This window comes from Zalophus californianus, chromosome 5 (assembly GCF_009762305.2).
Source record: "Zalophus californianus isolate mZalCal1 chromosome 5, mZalCal1.pri.v2, whole genome shotgun sequence".
In the NCBI taxonomy this organism is placed as follows: Eukaryota; Metazoa; Chordata; class Mammalia; order Carnivora; family Otariidae; genus Zalophus; species Zalophus californianus.
Window position 1 is genome coordinate 102,589,872 of NC_045599.1, and position 18,551 is coordinate 102,608,422.

General features: G+C 35.3%; 1 protein-coding gene across 3 annotated transcripts in view; it reads left to right on the forward strand.

Annotated features, from left to right (window-relative positions):
• GABRB2 (gamma-aminobutyric acid type A receptor subunit beta2) overlaps positions 1-18,551 on the forward strand; it is a 240,787-nt gene that overhangs the window by 67,020 nt on the left and 155,216 nt on the right. For all 3 annotated transcript variants that reach the window (XM_027606576.1, XM_027606577.2, XM_027606578.1), the window contains one exon: positions 10,700-10,920. In XM_027606576.1, the coding sequence (XP_027462377.1) occupies positions 10,700-10,920 (221 nt within the window). The remainder of the gene's footprint in view (positions 1-10,699; positions 10,921-18,551) is intronic.

The window sequence follows — 18,551 nt, forward strand, 5'->3', positions numbered from 1 at the left end:
ATTGCTGAATCATATAGTAATTCTATTTTTAATATTTTGAAAAGCTACCATACTCTTTTCCACAGCAACTGCCTCACTTTACATTCCCACAAAAAGTACACAAGGGTTCTAATTTCTCCACATCCTTAACAGCACTTACTATTTTCCCTCCCTTTTATCTAAGCTGAGCATGCTTTAGTTTGCTGAAAATAGTTTTCCAATTGAATTATTTCTGAGTAAGTGTGATACAACAGATAGTACCCTACAGTGCCTCTGATTACCTTGGGCTTCTCAGTAGTAAGGTATACACTCTGCCAAAACCAAAGCTATTTTAATCATTCTGCAGGGTCAGAGGGAGTTGAGGCAGTCAACATTTGATGTAAAATTGAGTCTCTGTATGTCTATTCAGGAAGATATGAATATATACACAATTTTAGTATTCAAATCCCAGAGAATTCTCAGGGATCAACATTTACCTTTTCCTCTCGAGAAATAACTTATATATGCCCATGATTGTTCTAGTTTCTTTGTTCTTCTATGTTAATTTGTAGCTAGCTAGCTAGCTAGATAGATAGAAATATAATTTCCTCCCTCACTTTTTGGAGGGGGTGGAGTAGAATAGAAGCAATGTTAGGAAATGATGACTCAAAGTCAAAACTGGCAGTAAGATCAGTGTTCTAGAGGTAGCTCATTATAGTACTAAAAACATGGGCTCCATGGTCAGAGATTACTCTAACCAAATCATGACTTAGAAAATTATTGACTGAGTGGCATTGGAAAATTGACTCACATCTCCATGTTTCATTTTTTTTTCTAAGATTTTTTAATTTATTCATTACAGAGAGAGAGAGTGAGAGAGTGCATGAGCTGGGGAGAGGGGTGGGGGAGAGGGAGAAACAGACTCTCTGCTGAGCAGAGAGCCCAATACGGGGCTCCACCCTAGGACCCTGGGATCATGACCTGAGCCGAGAGCAGACACTTAACTGACTGAGCCACCCAGGTGCCCCTCACATCTCCATGTTTTCACCTGGAAAATGGAGATAATGAAAACAATGATGGTAATAACAGCAAAGTTTATAGAACAATTAATCTGAGCCAGGCATTCTACTAATCACTTTTCTTGAATGAACTTATTTGTTAATAGGGACTATGATTTACTTTGTTTTACAGAACATGATGTCTCAGGGAAGTTAGGTAGCATGCCCAAAATTTCACAGCAGCAATAAATGGTGAATCCATCCAATGCATAACTTATAGGGCTGTTATGATGATTAATGAGATAATGCATGTAAAAAGTGTTAGCCTACAGTCAATGTTCAGTATTAAAATTGGGGAGACTTTAAAGCAATTTGAGATAAACTTAGTAAAAAAAAAGCACAAAATGATAAGGAACAAATCATACATACAAAGTGTAATTTTGATGTTGATTATCTCAGGGTGAACTGAGTTCCCTACTGAGGGTGCATAATATAGTAAGAAAGGGAGAGATAACCAGTTATACTGGCTCAGTTTTTTATCCATCCTTGGAATTAGTCTCATCAACACTGCGAAGGTTAGTCTGTAATAAAATGCAAAGTGAACTAAGCAAAATAGTGGAAGAGCTCATTGTCTTGACCATGTGCATTTTAGTTTCACATACAAGAAAATAATCAGTCACTTCTGAACTTAGATTTCCCTTATGGGTGATCTTAGGTGCAGCTCTCATGTCCGAATGTGTCTCTAGCAATTAGTCAGAGCTGCAGCCTTGTGTTTCTTCTGAAATGCTGCAATTGAACATCTGGTGTAATGGCTTCTATTAAGTTGGGGCTGAGTTTTACTCCACTACATTCTAGTTTAGGAGGTTGCAAATGTGGAAATATTGCCATGACCTATAATTGGATCACCAATTTGTGAGCTCAGATGTGGAAAACAGAGAGCATTTTAAAGAGCTAGGAATGTGGAAAGGGCTTTGTGGGAATATTTGTACTTCTCTCTGAGTTCTTTCTGCTTTGGACAGATAATTGTGTCCTTCAGAAATCCTCATTCTCAGCCCTGGGGACTTTGCTAGTAGAATTAGAGGAGCTATAAAAAACTGAAAAAAACAAAAAACAAAAACAAAACAAAACAAACAAACAAACAAAAAAAACAGTAGCTCTGAGGGTATTGGAGACATGTGGGAAAGGGATAGTATGAAAACTCACTCTCAAATGCCGGTGGGTGGGGAGAACAAATTCCTTAGTGGCTTCAGGAGTAATGATTCGTAAGGGTGGTTAAAGAATCAAAATTTGAAACCCATAAGGACAAGTGAAGAAGTGAGAACAAGCTTTATTTTAGTGTGTCCATGAATAAATATTTATAAGGCATCAATTATGTTAAAGACAAGATGCTCAGGTCACGTTGTGAAGAAATGATGGGCATGGTGTCTGACTTTGTAAAACACAGTACAGTTTAGTTGGGGAGGTTACCCGCCTCCTCTAATTAACATCACAGTAGGTAACAGTTCAATTCAACAATGCTTAGGATGCTACAAACCACTGCATTAAAGGATTCAGAGGATGAAAGTGGATGGTTGCAGAGGGAGAAGTGGGAAAGTCCTCATAAATGGGTCAGATTTGGGAAGGCAGACAGGGAAGTACGGGCAAAAGAATAAGCAAAGAAAGTGGAAGTAAGGATGCTTTGGGGAGGTAGAAAAGTTTAGTTGAAACAAAAAGTTCAGGAGAGTGATTAGTTGAAGAAAAATGTAGTGACACAGAATCCTAGAACATCTGAAACTCAAAACTGAAAACTCTGAAGCTCTTAATTTCTGTTCACTTTGGATGAGGAAACAGAGATGCAGAGAGATGAAGTGAGTAGAACAGACCTCAAAGAGGAGTTTGGAATTTACAAACAATGAAGTCTCTTTGAAAGCTTTTTGGAAGAATCCATTGACTCAAACTCCCATTGCAGTATAGAGGGTGGTGTGTGTGTGTGTGTGTGTGTGTGTGTGTGTGTGTGTGTGTGTGTGTATGTGTTCATCTCCTCTGAATATTAAACAAGGAACAGATATGAAGCCTTTACATTAATAATAAAATGAAATTTCCTAGTGATTAGTATGAAGAAGACTGATATTACTGTCAGAGGAAGAATCTGGGATCTCCTCTTTTGGTATTTAGGGGGAAAATTAGGGATGGATTTTCACTTCTCAATGATGGCTTAGCTGTGAATTTCCCTGGGATGGAAAAATGGTTTACCACTTAAAGGTCTTACTTCTTGTGTGATTCTAGATAAAATCCCTTGATCAATACAAAGGAGATGTGTGTTTTGTTAATAACAAGCCAAAAGGCTGAGAATTTTTCATTTATGACTGTAAGTATATTTCCTTTTCCTTTATGCTGAGCTCTAAAATATGCAGAAATTAAAGACATATTTTTAACATTAGATTCTATTTTTATAATTTAATTCAACAAGGAATTATTTATTTATATAGTTTTTGTTGTGAGTGTGATATATATATATAATGGAATATTACTCAGCCATCAAAAACAATGAACTCTTGCCATTTGCAATGATGTGGATGGAACTAAAGGGTATTATGCTAAGCGAAGTAAGTCAGAGAAAGACAAATACCATAGGATTCACTCACAGGTGGAATTTAAGAAACAAAACAGATGAACATAGGAGAAGGGAAGGAAAAATAAAATAGGATAAAAACAGAGAGGGAAACAAACTATAAGAGATTGTTAAGGAAACAAACTGAGGGTTGCTGGAAGGGCTGGGGTAACTGGGTGATGGATATTAAGGAGGGCACTTGATATAATGAGGATTGGGTGTTATATGTAACTGATGAATCACTAAATTCTACCCCAAAATTAATAGTACACTCACTATATGTTAACTAACCTGAATTTGAATAAAAGCAAAAAAGAAATAATTTATATTTATAAAACAAAATAATCCAGATTACAAAAAGAATTAAAAATCTCTTGTCATCTTATGATACAGAGATAGCACTGTTAATATTTATATTTTCTTTTAGACACCTTTTCTGATATGTATTTATATATTTCAAAATGGGATCATATTGTGCATATTGTTTTGCAGTATTCTTTAAAAAACAATAATACATAATAATATCTTAAGAACATCTATTCATGTCCATAAATATTTTTACAATGTTATTTTTAATTCTAGCATGTATTCCATTATATGTTTGTACTATATTGTAGTTATTCAGTTCCATGCTGATGGTCTTTATTAATTTTTTTTTTTGCTAATAGAGAAATAAGTATTTTGGGGAGATAAATGTCTGTGCATTGTCTTTCATTCAGTCTTTCACATCTTTCAATAGATAGTTCTTGTATTGCTACTCTGCTAAACTCTTTTTTAGACATGAGAACATAGTGATAAACAAGTTCAAGAAGGCTTCATATTTTCATGGAATGTACCTTCTACTTGGGAGAGATGAAAAATAAAGTAAGCCAATAAATAAATAGGACTAGTTGAAAAAAATGGTCGGTGTTATAAACATAATAAAAATGGAATATGTGATAGGACTTCTGGGGTTGAGAGTAAGATGGTCAGGGAAGGGTCTACTGAGTAGGTTTGATCTTTGAGTTGAGCTCTGAGTCCCAAGGAAGAGCCAATTACACTCAAGTACATAGCTTTTCCTGTTAGTCGATTGTTAAGACAAAGTTTGTAAGGCTGTAGGAGCTTGGGGGGTATTTGTGAAACAGAGAAAAGGCTTAAGTAGATGAGCTTAGTGAGTTGAAGTGAGTGAAGAAATGAGGTTGTAGGAGGTGAGATCTGAGAGGCATGCAGAGTCCAGGTCATGTAGGACCTTTAAGGCCATTGTAGTAAGTTTGGGTTTTATTCTAAGTGCAGTGAAAAGCATCCAGATGATATTAACCAAGGGAGACATGAACTGCTTTATGTTTCTACTGTTCTGTGAAGGCAAGGGTTATAAGCAATGAGACGGTAACAGTGGCATTATAGTCACTCACAAATGGTGGTGATTTAAACTAAACTCTTAGTCCTGGAGACAGAAAAGGAAGAGACTTTTGGTAATTGTAGATAAAGTTGTCAAAACATACTGCTTATTTTCTACAAATATCTCTAGGAATGTAAATATCAGAGCAAAAGATATACACAATTTAGACCTCTATACATATTCCCACATATTCACAAGGAAATCTGTACCATTTAACCAGCAATGGTAGTTCTACTGTTTACCAGAAAGTATGCACAATATTGTCTATGTACACAGGAATAAGAAACATTCTTTGCTCTCAAGGAGGTGACAACTTAAGATGTTGAGAATGCACTTACTATGTACTTACTGTGTCTTCCTATGGTATTTAATTAAGTATTAATTTCAACATCAGATCTAAAGTCTTTTCTTTCATTAAGAGGTAAAAACAGAAGTTATTAATTAGGGGAATAATTTGGCATCCTAATCTTTGAATTCAAACTCTTGTGTGACATTTTTTGAAAATGGACTTTCCAAACAGAAACAATGAAAAACTTTTCTAAACATGCCCCAAATTAAAAGACTATGCCCAGAATGATAATAAAAGTGATAAATGTGCTATGTTGAACAAACTGTCATGGAGTTTTATTGACATGAAACTTGCATTATATTTAAATTAAATTAAACTTGTGCTCATAGTTCCTAAATCACAGATTTTACTGCCTTAAAAAAAATTAGCTCTGTCTTACAAAAGACAGAAACTCAGATTCTTAGCTTAAAACCTCAATTTTGACCTAGTATAATACATTAAAGGAAAATAACAGATGATAATAGATTAGGCACAGTTATTATTTCAGCAAGACGTAACTAAGATAAAGCTAAAAATTTTATTTTCTTTTAAAAATATGAAAGCCTAAGCAGAGAGAGAGAGAGAACTTTCTCTGAAAATATCTAATTTAGGAGGCAAAACTATTATCTAGAAGATCTCAAGAAAAAAGATTAATCACCAAAGCTCAATATTTTCGCACAGAAAGAGCAGTTATTGTCAAGCTTAGAGAATGTAGTTCCAATAAGTAAAGCAAATTAAACAACCCATACACTATCACTGATGAAAATAAGCCTTAAATCCTGGTCATTGAAAAATTAACTGTTAGGTGTCTTTATGTCCTCAGATGGCAGAGTAAACACATGTGAAACCAGCCCCCTACCCCACTATCTGTTACCCCAAACAAAAAACTAAGAAAAAGGACATAAAAGGATGGGAAATGATGTAATTACATTTATAATTTTTCTCACATTCATAGCCGTGCTCTGAAAGAAAGGGAAAGCTCCACTGATTAGAAAGGGTGAGGCCTCCAGAGAACAAAAAAGCATATGGAAAACCATAGAGATAAATGAAGATAGAGAGAATGCTGAAGCTTTGTAGTGGAGCAGCAAATCAGGCACATGTATGAATATAGACCACAAAGTGCAATCTGCAGGCTTGAGATAGGATAAGATACTGCACCGTACATACAGAGTGAAAGTCTATAGCTGAGAGCAGGATCCAGAACAATTCCACTCGTTTGTGAAAGGAGGAGGTAGACAGAATGATCCTCAAGAAGATAGTTCTCGTTATTTAATAATAAAACACATTAAATGGCTTATGTTGGCATTTACATCTTTTGGTTTGTCTTTTAATAGTTAAGCATTGTCAATGGATTGAATACATCAATTCAGGTTGAGGTGAATGAAGAGAAATAGAAATTTGGAAAGCATGCAAATGATTATAGTAATTATAGAAGGCAGCCTAATAATCTTACTGCTTTGACAGTTCTAAAGTGTCTACCCCAAGAGATTTATTTATTACAAAGGAAAACATTAACTTCCCAGTGAAGAAGCCTGGCAGATACAACCTTAATCAGTTGTTCAAGATTAATATCACAAGTAATGAGATATATGGACATCATTCATGTACCCCTTATGTAATGCTTCTTTGGTGATATTCTTGCCCAAACTAATATAAACAATCTGATCACAAGCATGCATCAGACAAACTCAAACTGAGAGACATTCAACAAAATAAATGACTGGTATTCTTTGAAAGCATAAACATCATCAAAGAGGAACTGCCACAGATTGAAGGAGGCTAAGGAGCATAAAAACTAAGTGCAAGGTGGTATCTTGGATTAGATCCTAGAACAGTAAAAGGACCTTAGTGAACAAATGGGTGGTGTTCTAATAATGTCTATAGTTGAGTTAATAGTATTACATTAATGTTACTATCCTGGTTTGATATTGTTCCATGGTTTTGCAAAATGTTAATTTTAGAGGAAGCTGTGTGAAACTCTGTACTAGTGTGTTTCAAAATACAAAGTAAGATAAATATAAAAAGATATTTAAAAGAAAATAGCAAAGTAAGAATGTTTTATCTGTATCTATGCCTATATCATTTACTTATAGCTATATCTGCAAATATATCTATCTTGAAATATCCAATAGCAAGCAGTAAACACTCAAGCAGAAAAATGTTCAAAGAGCATGAATAGGCAATTTGCAAAATAATAAACTTAAAACAGTTAATAATACATGGAAATTATTTCATATGATAATTTTCTAGAAGACTAAGCCAAAAAAAACAGGAAAAACTTGAATCTTGGTTATTAGAAAACAAATTACAAAGATAGCAAAAAACAAATATAAGAAATATTTTAGACATTTAAAAGATTTTAAAGTGACAACATGCATTTGAACACAAAGTTAGTAAAACATTTCTCAGAATAGAATTATTTTATTCCTAGAAGCAGCCTTAGGGGCTGCCTAGTCCAGCTGCTTTATCACACCAGTGAGGAATTGTTAGCTTATAACTGTTTAGTGGGAGTCTTTTCAGCCCATCCTGATGGGACTGTTTGTCTCCCCCCCCAGTATGCACAGAAGAGACTTATTTTGTAGCATTAGTCTGCTTTTCCCCACAGATGTCAAAGCAGTTTTGTTTACCCCAATTTCTAAGTTAATTAACTTTAGTTATTCTTCCGAGTTGAAAGCAGGTGCAGAAATATGAGAGGATTCACCCAAGGTCACAACAGAAGTGAAAATTTCTAGGATATGAACCTGGGTGTGTCTGACCCTACAGACTATGTTTTCTTTAAGCAGTTTTAAATTTCATCTTTTTAAATTTACTTACATAAAAAATACACTCATTCTGGTGTACAGTTCCATGACTTTTGACAAATGCCTAGTCATGTAACCACCACTGCAATTAGGATGCAGGACAATTCTACTATCCCAAATCATTCCCTTATGTTGGCCTTTTGTAGTCAAACTTTTCCCCATCTTGAATCCCAGGGAACTACTAATATGTTCTTTGCCCCTATAGTTTTACCTTTTATAGAATGTTGTATAAATGGAGTCCTATAATATGTATCCTTTTGAATCTGGCTTCTTTTACTTAATATTCTGTATTTGAAAAATATTGATGATGTTGCATATATCAAGAGTTTGTTCTTTTATCTATAGATTAGTTTGGGGAGATTGACATCTTAACAATACTTTTCAAATCCAGGAACATGGTATATCTCTCCATTTATTTGTTTTGGGTTTTTTGTGTGTTTGTGTTTAATGAGATAAAAGAGGGAGAAAAAAATAAAACAATAAACTCACCAATGGAATGGTCTTTCTTCACATTTTGATTCCCTCCCCAATCTACATACTATTCTTACTTTGCATAGTCCTTAGGTAGGTTTTTATTTTCTTTTTTTTTAAATTATTTCCAAGATATTTCATTGTAATTAGTGAGAAAAATAGCCTGTCGTGGGCTTACTGCATCTTTTTCAACATTCAAAGTCAATTGGTTTTAGTTATGATTATCTAAGTCTTTCTTGCATGGTAATGCCATGGATTGAGAAGCATCCAGAAGTTATTTATTTGTTTTTATTTTTGTTTGTTTTTGTTTTTTCAGTTTGAATAAACCATTTGTGAGACAACTTCCCAAATGTGGGGTTGTTAAATGTAAAGGATTTACTTTTTTATGTGAATGGTCAATGGATTTATCTTGGGTGGATGGAGGCTTGGGAGAGAGGATGGAACACAGAACCACTCTTTCTTCTTAAGTCCAATAACATTTATTTAGATTCAGGAGTTTCTTCTACTCTTGACAGTGTCATTTGATGTGTCATTTAAAAATAAATGAAATGAAAATTGATGTGACAGCAGACTTACTAGGGTCTGTCTGGGTACATTTCTTAGCAGGCTCTGCCTTGCTGACAAATAACAGGAATTAACATACGGTTCTGGTTATCACAGTGATACCATTTATTTAGCCCCAAAGAGAATACAGTTTCTGTGTCCAAACACATCTCAGCTGACTGATAAATTCCAGCACCTTCCAAGCGGTATTATCTCCCCGAAATCTTAACGGGGTTTATGATCAAAGAAGCATAAATAACTTTATCTTCTAATAGAGACAATAATCAAATTTTTAAATTTATTTTATCATATTATGTAATCACCATACATTACATCATTAGTTTTTGATGTAGTGTTCCATGATTCCTTGTTTGTGTATACTTTTCCTATTAAAACTGTTCAATGTTTTTAGCAGGTAATATTTTACAAGTTATATTTTAGAATTATATAACCAAGTTAGGATGTATAAATCTCAATAAGGGTTGGAAAAACTTAGGGACTTCACAGAGATTGAGTTGTGTATCTTATACAAAAGTATGCAGATACGTACAGAAATCCAGTAGATGTACCTTATTGGATATTCATTCATTCATTCATTCATTCATTCACTATTTGTGCCTAGGACTGTGCTAGCTCTCAGGTTGCAGAGATGATTAATACATGATTCTGGTTTTTTCAAAAGCCCTCAAGTAGAGCATTGTGAACTGATTTTAAAATAGAATGGTAATTATCTTTTGAAATGAATATTTGGTCTTTCATTAAGTCATTCAAATGAGGGTGAAGGAGCAATTACATTGTACCCATAGGCCTCTAATGGATAAAACATGTCGCAATATATATGTAAATGCTTTATTCATAATATATAGCTTTTTGTAATTTACAAATTGCATTTGAGTTGTACGTTTGTCATAACAATCTTCTGCTTAGATCAGGTATGTATTAGAAGTCCCATTTATAGTTAATGGAACTTAAGCAAAAGAAGTTGTATAAATTTACATGCTATAAACAATTGAGAAATGCCAGATCTGGGACCCCAAGGCCAGTGCTCTCTTTGTAACAACTCATTGTTTCTCAAAAGCTAAGAGCCTCCTGATGATTCAGAATCCTGGGATTAAAATTCTCATGAAATACTGACTGAGCTAATATTGTTTAGGTAAGAAGCTACATAAGTCTCAGTGTAAATGTCACCTCTCCTGGGAAATCCACCTTGATTAGACTGGTTAGGATTCTCCTTGACAAACTCTGACAATTACTACTATAACAAATTAACCGCTTTTTTACAATTGTATTTGTATCCCACCTAAAACAATTATAAGTACCCCACTTTGGGAAAGACTAGTTAGTTCACTAATTATTCCTTACTGTCTTTCTTCCTGGATAATATGTAGTAAATTTCACTAGGATATGCTCTCCTCATTTCCATATTTACAGTGCCTGCCATGGTGCCTGACAGACACATAGTGGGTGTTCAGTAAGAAAGGGTTTAATAAATTAATATTTGCCTATATGTGAATAGTATACATTTCTAGTGTGTGGTTGTATATATTTTCTTTTCTTATGAATACTAAAGTGTTTGCCTATCTCCCAAGTCTATTTGGGTACAAAATAACCATATTCTTTTCATATTTACAGGATTATACCTTGACAATGTACTTCCAGCAAGCCTGGAGAGATAAGAGACTGTCCTATAATGTAATACCTTTAAACTTGACTCTGGACAATAGAGTGGCAGATCAGCTCTGGGTGCCTGATACCTACTTCCTGAATGATAAGAAGTCATTTGTACACGGAGTGACCGTCAAGAACCGCATGATCCGCCTGCATCCAGATGGGACGGTTCTTTATGGCCTCAGGTTTGTAGTGTCCATTTCAAAATTGAACTTTTCCTGAATGAAATAGTTATTGATTTTTATTGGAGGGAAATTCTGTGCTGTTTTCCTTATTCCTCCTTCAATTCTGTCATAAGCAGTTAAATCTCCTATCCAGTAGACATCTGAAAGCTTAGGGGAACATGTTTACAAAGGGACTTAGCCCTAGCTAAGAATAAGTTTTTCTGAATTATCTTCTAATATCAGCTGCTGATCCTAAAGCTACTTTGTTTAAGGAGTAAGGATAAACAAAATAGCTGAGATATAAGGCTTCCTTAAAATGGAAAAAAAAATTGAATGCTGAAGACTTGTTTGAGCGTGGCAGATGCTCTGTTTCATAAATTGCTCCTAAGCTACGTGAATTGGGTCTGGTCCTTTGATGACAGGAAAGCTTTTGTGCCTTCTTACCCTCCAAGGAGCAATCAGACTTGCAAATAAATAAATTTGTTATCCCATGTTTATTAATAATAAATTTACACTATTCAATGTACTGTTATGTCGGAAAGTAATTGTGATGCTCTGCTGTTAAGGTGAGGATGAATTGTAAAATAAGACAGTTTCTTCTTTTAAAGATTATTTTGTATTTGAAGCAATAGATGGTTTCCTAAAAGAAAATGGAGAAAAAAGATATCTTACTCTGAAAAATTACATTATTATAGTATAAAGTATTCCTCTGTGTTATTGCGAAGAAACTCTAAATTCTAAAACATTCAAATATCTCTGATCAGTTCTGTTTTACACACATGTGTGGTTATCTTATAATAATGATGGTAGTAACAATAGTATTATTCATTCATTAGGGGATAAGGGTCAGATATTGACTTAAATTTTTTCCATGCATTGTTACAGTTAATCCTTACAACAACTTCCTAAGTTAAACTGTTATGATCTTTATTTTCAAATGAGGAAACTGAGGTTGACATTTAAAATCACAAAGCAAGTAAGCTACAAAGATGAGAATTGAACTCAGATCCAAGTTCAGAGCCACTGGGATGCTTCTCACTTCCACATTTTTCTTATCTGTCATGTCTTGTTTTCATTGTCTGATATATTCAGTGTGTGTGACTGGCACATTGTCTTAGGTGCTTATGAACCAGCTTCTTTGCTGATCATATTTTTAGAGAGAGTGGCATTTGGCTCTCAAGGGAAAGTGGGTGAGAGTGGGCGCGGAGAAAGCATGTGTGTACTCTGTCAGCCACTGGAGGTAAGGAGATAGATTGGATATGGGCAGGCTTACATGCATGTCTTAGAAAATAGACAAACAGCAGAGAGAGAAATTGTCAGTGTCGGCAAAGATTCCACCAAAGTGGTAGACTTTGAGAGCACTGATGGAAAGAATTGTGTTAGCGGATACATTGTGCTAAAGTTACCACTTGGAATGAACTATAAAACATTTAGAATCTCAAAGACCTTGATAAGAGGGTGACCATGCAGGCTGTGTGGGAGATGGGGGTTCAAAAGAGGCTGTAGTTCATACTTTTTAAGAGTTAAGCACAGAGAGTGGTCAGAATCCTGAAGAAGGCAGAAGGAGGTGTAGAAATAACACCCACTCGGCAGTGAATGAGGGGGAGGACTGGCAAGTGGTAAGTTTTGGCTAAACACTAGAACCAGTGCTGGAGGTATTTGCTCAGCAAATCATTTAATCTGCACAGCAGTCATGCAGAAATTACCCTGAGCTCTTCCCATTTCCGTGGAACACCCACCTTGAAAGCAGAGAACAAGTTGTATTCTCCTTGGTATACCCAGCACTGACAAAGCACCTACACCATAAATATGTTCAGTGAAGTTTGTCAATTCTAAATTCATATATGCAAAGTTGAATGGATGGGAAAGTCAACAATCAGGATGTCTTTGGAATTGAGAAGAAAAGAGAAGACCAATATAGATGATAAATATGGCTTCGTTATATAATTACATAATCAGACAAAAACATTGATGACTGTTCATTCTTATCATTAAGACTGACTATATGACACTGCTGTAACTCAAATTCACAATAGGAAATCATCGCTCTCCTATACCCTCTTCCAACAAAGGATTTGAACACATCTGACATGTACGAAATTAACACTACTAGACAGAGAAGGTGCATGAATTGTAATCATTCTATCAGGTGTATTGTTAATTCTGACTTTGAAATTGATAACAAGGTTTTTCAGGAAATTTACAAGTATCCTATTCCAGTTTTTACTGATTGATCATAGAATGTTTGTTCCATGTCTAGAAATTTAATGCAGACCACATATTCTCTTCTCAACTCCAGGTTCATTTGCAGTGTATAAGTAAAAGGAATTCAATTAAAATTACCATTGCTAAGGTTGATTTCATAAAGTCTCTTTTCCTACTTACCCTTAAACTCCTCTCCCATTGAGATCCACACACATTGGCAGGAAGAGAACATTCAGAGGATCTGGGAAAGCTTCTTTTGTAGGGCTTACTTTAGTGAAATGTTCAGGTACTAAAACATAAGAAGGAGAAAGTAGTATGCAAAATATTAATGCTTGTTTAATTTTTCTTTTTGTTTTAGAAAAGGAGAAGGGGGGGATGGGCAGAGGGAGAGGGAGAAAGAGAACCTTAAGCAGGCTCTACGCCCAGTGCAGAGCCCAGCACAGGGCTCGATCTCACAAGAGATCATGGCCTGAGCCGAAATCAAGAATCAGTCCCTTAACCTACTGAACCACGTAGGCGCCCCAATGCTTGTTTAATTTTGTCATTGTCATACAGGTGTTCATTTTGCTGTTCTTTCAATTTGTCTGTAGGTTTGAAAAGTTTTATGATAAAATTTGGAAAAGGAAAAATGTTATGTTTCAGAGACCTAGGAATACCTGATTCTAATATCCAGGAAATATCATTCAAGATTTAAGAGTCTGTAGCCGAGAAATGATATTTCTAATCTCTTGGAGGTAGATAATCTTCTATACATGACATCTACTTTCAGGAGCTGTGTCTGAAAATGAGGTCACCTCATTTCAAAGGATGTGTGGCTCAGAGGGTGGGATCCATGACCATAGACAACGAGGCTAAGTCATAACCCAGGAAGGAGTGGTCAAAGCCCTTCAGTTAAAACCTTGATAACCTCCTTATGAAATTAGTTGTCCTCCTGCATGAGTGGCGTATCCTCCTCCCTTTGTGTCTGAGTGTACACAGCAGGAGCTCTGAGTACATTCATGCTGATATATTGTGTTTGGATAGCAAAAGTTTTGAGGATAGCAATATAGCAGCCACTCAGCAAACTTGCATTAAGGTATAGTGGCTCTGAGGAGCTCAGGAAATGGAGACTGAGATTTAGAAATATGGATTATTTTAGGTGCTACTGTTATAGGCTAGGTTTTAATGGTTTTCATTCTGATTGGATTTTTGTTTCCCCATCACAAAAGCGCAGATTAGCAGCTTACTCTCCATTATCCCAGTGCTCTTCTGGTTGATAATTGTATTAGAGGTTCAGAGAACAAAGTTTTAATGTTGCTCAGATACATAAATGGACACAAGTAGGCAATGCAACCAACTTCCTTAACAAAGCATAATGATAATGAAACTTAGGTTTTAGTTTGGACTTTTATAACAAACTTCTTTTTGAATCTTGAGTATCTTATCCAGGTTTTAATTTCCTTGTATATAAATCAGAGGGGTAAATTAGATGATACCAATGTTTTTACAACCCAGTCATCCTCTGAATCAATAATTAACTAATCTAAAAGAATATATAATCTAACATCAGACTAGAAAATGAAATTATATATTTGGAGTAGTAGATAATAGGTGTTCAGTGTTACTATTTAATGAATGAATGAATGTGGGGATATTTGAAGGCTGGCAAAGGGAAAGCTTCACATATCAAGTCAGCCATTTTATATTGTAGAATTTCACTTCAGTTGTCTTTTCACAATTCAGCGAAATAAGATACTAGGTCTGTTGTGTAGAACCAGAAGAGTGAGCAAGTGGATTGAAGAGAATGGGAAATGTCTAGCCCAGGCATATCTAGAATGAAAAAGGGAACCACTAAAGAAAATGTGTACTGGAGTCAGTTAACCCTAGCCACTGCATTTGGCAGCACACAATCTGAAGCAAGGAAAATGGATGCCTGGCTTGAGACCCAAGTGGCATGACCACCTGTAAAATCTTCCCTGGAGCCCCAACCCAGGCCTTGCTTGTAGCATGCACATGGTAATTATTTAATCCAGTATTGTGCAGTTTCTTAAAAAGGCTTTCCTTTTCCTCATCATGTTTCATTGTGTGTCTAGTTTCTCAACTTATTTATAAGATCTATGGGATACACGGTTACCTGGGTGGCTCAGTCAGTTAAGTGTCTGCCTTCAGCTCAGGTCATGATACCAGGGTCCTGGGATCGAGTCCCGCATTGGGCTTCTTGCTCAAGAAGCAGGGGCACCTGCTTCTACTCCTTCCTGCCGCTCCCCCCTGCTTGTACTCTCACTTGCTCTCTCTCTCTGGCAAATAAATAAATAAATAAATAAATAAATAAATAAATAAATAAATAAAATCTTAAAAAAAAAGATCTATGGGATATAGGAATAATTAACCAAAGTTATGAATAATGCCTTTTTGATACTTAAATTTATGGTTTGTGGCTAAAGGATAATGAAATCTTTGAATGTAGATTCTCACCTTCACTCTTGACTAGTTGATAGCTCAATTACACCAATTTGATCGTAAAATCAAATACCTCTTGTCTTTAACAATGCTATTTAGAGATTTCTGTCAGGAGATATAGCTGGAGGAGGCAGAATATTTTCTCAGGAGTAACCCAGCTGGATAAATGGTGACAAACGACTTTCCAGTTGATGAGGCAGAAGAATTCCTAGCAATTTACAAAGGAAATATTTCAAACAGATTAACTACATATTGTTCACAAATAAAATTGGTCCAATCAAATGATTTTCAGAACACTTCAAGGGAAAATGATATAGAAAATGTAGGATTTTTGTTAATGAATCCAACTAAAGCCCTAGCAGGTAAAAATCAGGTTTAATCTGATATTGACATTATAAAGAATGTTACATAGATAGAATTTAGACTGTTATTTACTTGAAATAGGAGATATGTGTTAGATTTCAACAGTAAATGAATATTTACAGTAGGCAGAAAATTAGGAGGCCTTGTCTTACAATTAATGATTCTTATAATTACTCGTTTGTTTTTTCTAAATTTTTTTCTAGCTCCCCAAATCCCATAGCCTATGATTTTGCTAAGATATGGCACATATATTTCTAAGTATATATACTCCCATCTCATTATGCATACAGCAGTATTTATCATGATATTTCAGTTCTTTAGCAATTATATTTATCTACTTGAAAAAATCTGATTAAGAAAACAAAATCGGGGCGCCTGGGTAGCTCAGTCTTTAAGCGTTTGCCTTCGGCTCAGGTCATGATCCCAGGGTCCTGGGATCAAGCCCCACATCGGGCTCCCTGCTCGGCGGGAAGCCTGCTTCTCCCTTTGCCATTCCCCCTGCTTGTGTTCACTCTCTCACTGTGTCTCTCTCTCTATCAAATAAATAAACAAAATTAAAAAAAAACAAAATCATTACATTTTGGTATACAAGAAAACCTGAATTATCAAATGATGACATCTTTTTTGAATATAGCAATGTACATTTTGTTAACATTTAGAATCTGAATCCAAATTGAACTGCATATTATTTATATCATAAGCATTTTATCACATATTAAAAACTCTTCAATAAACATAATTAAGACAAAACACTTTTCCTATCAGGAGGTGATGCACATTTATTATTAAAAAGAAGACATACAAATGGCTAACAGACACATGAAAAAATGTTCATCATCATTAGCCATCAGGGAAATTCAAATCAAAACCACATTGAGATACCACCTTAACCAGTTAGAATGGCAAAAATGGACAGGGAAAGAAACAACAAATGTTGGAGAGGTTGTGGAGAAAGGGGAACCCTCTTATACTGTTGGTGGGAATGCAAGTCGGTATAGCCACTTTGGAAAACAGTGTGGAGGTGCCTCAAAAATTTAAAAATAGAGCTACCCTATGACCCAGCAATTGCACTACTGGGTATTTACCCCAAAGACACAGATGTAGTGAAAAGAAGGGCCATAGGCACCCCAGTGTTCATAGCAGCAATGTCTGCAATAGCCAAACTGTGGAAAGAGCTGAGAGGCCCTTCAAGAGACGAATGGATAAAGAAGATGTGGTTCATAAATACAATGGAATATTACTCAGCCATCAGAAAGGATGAATACCCAACTTTTGCATCAACATGGTTGGGACTGGAGGAGATGATGCTAAGTGAAATAAGTCAAGCAGAGAAAGTCAATTATCATATGGTTTCACTTATTTGTGGAACATAAGGAAGAGCATGGAGGACATTAGGAGAAGGAAGGGAAAAATGAGGGGGGAGATCGGAGAGAGAGACAAAACATGAGAGACTATGGACTCTGAGAAACAAACTGAGGGTTCTAGAGGGGAGGGGGTCGGGGGATGGGTGAGCCCGGTGATGGGTATTAAGGAGGGCATGTACTGCATGGAGCACTGGGTGTTATAGGAAAACAATGGATCATGGATCACTACATCAAAAACTAATGATGTATTGTATGGTGACTAACATAACATAAGAAAATTAAAAAAAAAATTTAGAAAATGCGGTTACGAAAATAAAATTACCCTTAATTCTACCACCCAGAGATAACCACTACCTGTACCTTGCTTTATAGTCTTCCAGATACTTTTCTAGTAAAAAAGCATATAGGGAGTTTTTTATAAAAGCAGATTTACATTATACAACCTATTTTGTGATTTGAATTTTTTTCTATAACAATGGATATATCATAAACATGTTTTCATGTCAGCAAAACCCTCCTCCCCGTCATTGTTTAGCCATCATGGGACGTATTTGGGATATATTTCTTTATCCCATATAGCATATGGCTTAGGGTTTTGATATAAGGTAAGAAATATGTGGTTGTTGCTATAAAATATAGGACTACCATTTAAAATTTACTTATTATTTTAGTGACAAAGCTATTTGTGGCACAATTTATAATCTTTTAGTTGTGCTGTTATACTTTGTAGTCTCATTGGTTAAATAAATGGCTCTGGAGATGTACTGATGCTGGTTTTATTAGGCCAGTTCTTATAGAAAGAATGACTTAGTCTTTCAGTAATAGCTGACCCATCTAAAAATAGCTGTTTGTCTTTTGATGTGAGGGGGAGGCCTTGACTTCAAATGCCCATACACCTCCCATATGTAACATTAGATCAGAAACATGTCACTTCTGATTAAATATTCACATTCTTAAAGAAAAATTCAGCAGGAAGCAGAAGGCAATTCAACCACCTCCTGCTATGTATGTTCTGTCATTGGGAAAATGGCAAAGGATAATGTTAGCTTACAATGAATTTAGACAGGAAGGGTTTTATTAATTTTGCCTTCTTCTGTTCCTAGTTTTACCACAGGATATTAAACAAGCAAATAATCAAGTAGCCATCCTTCACTGAAATGTAGTCTATCAAATAATAAAATATCAATTTTTACTCAGATTTCCTAGTTGAATTAATGCATTTTCATAGAGGTAGTAGTTGCATTTTGTCAAGCAGAAAAACAGAAATTTTATTAAGAATAT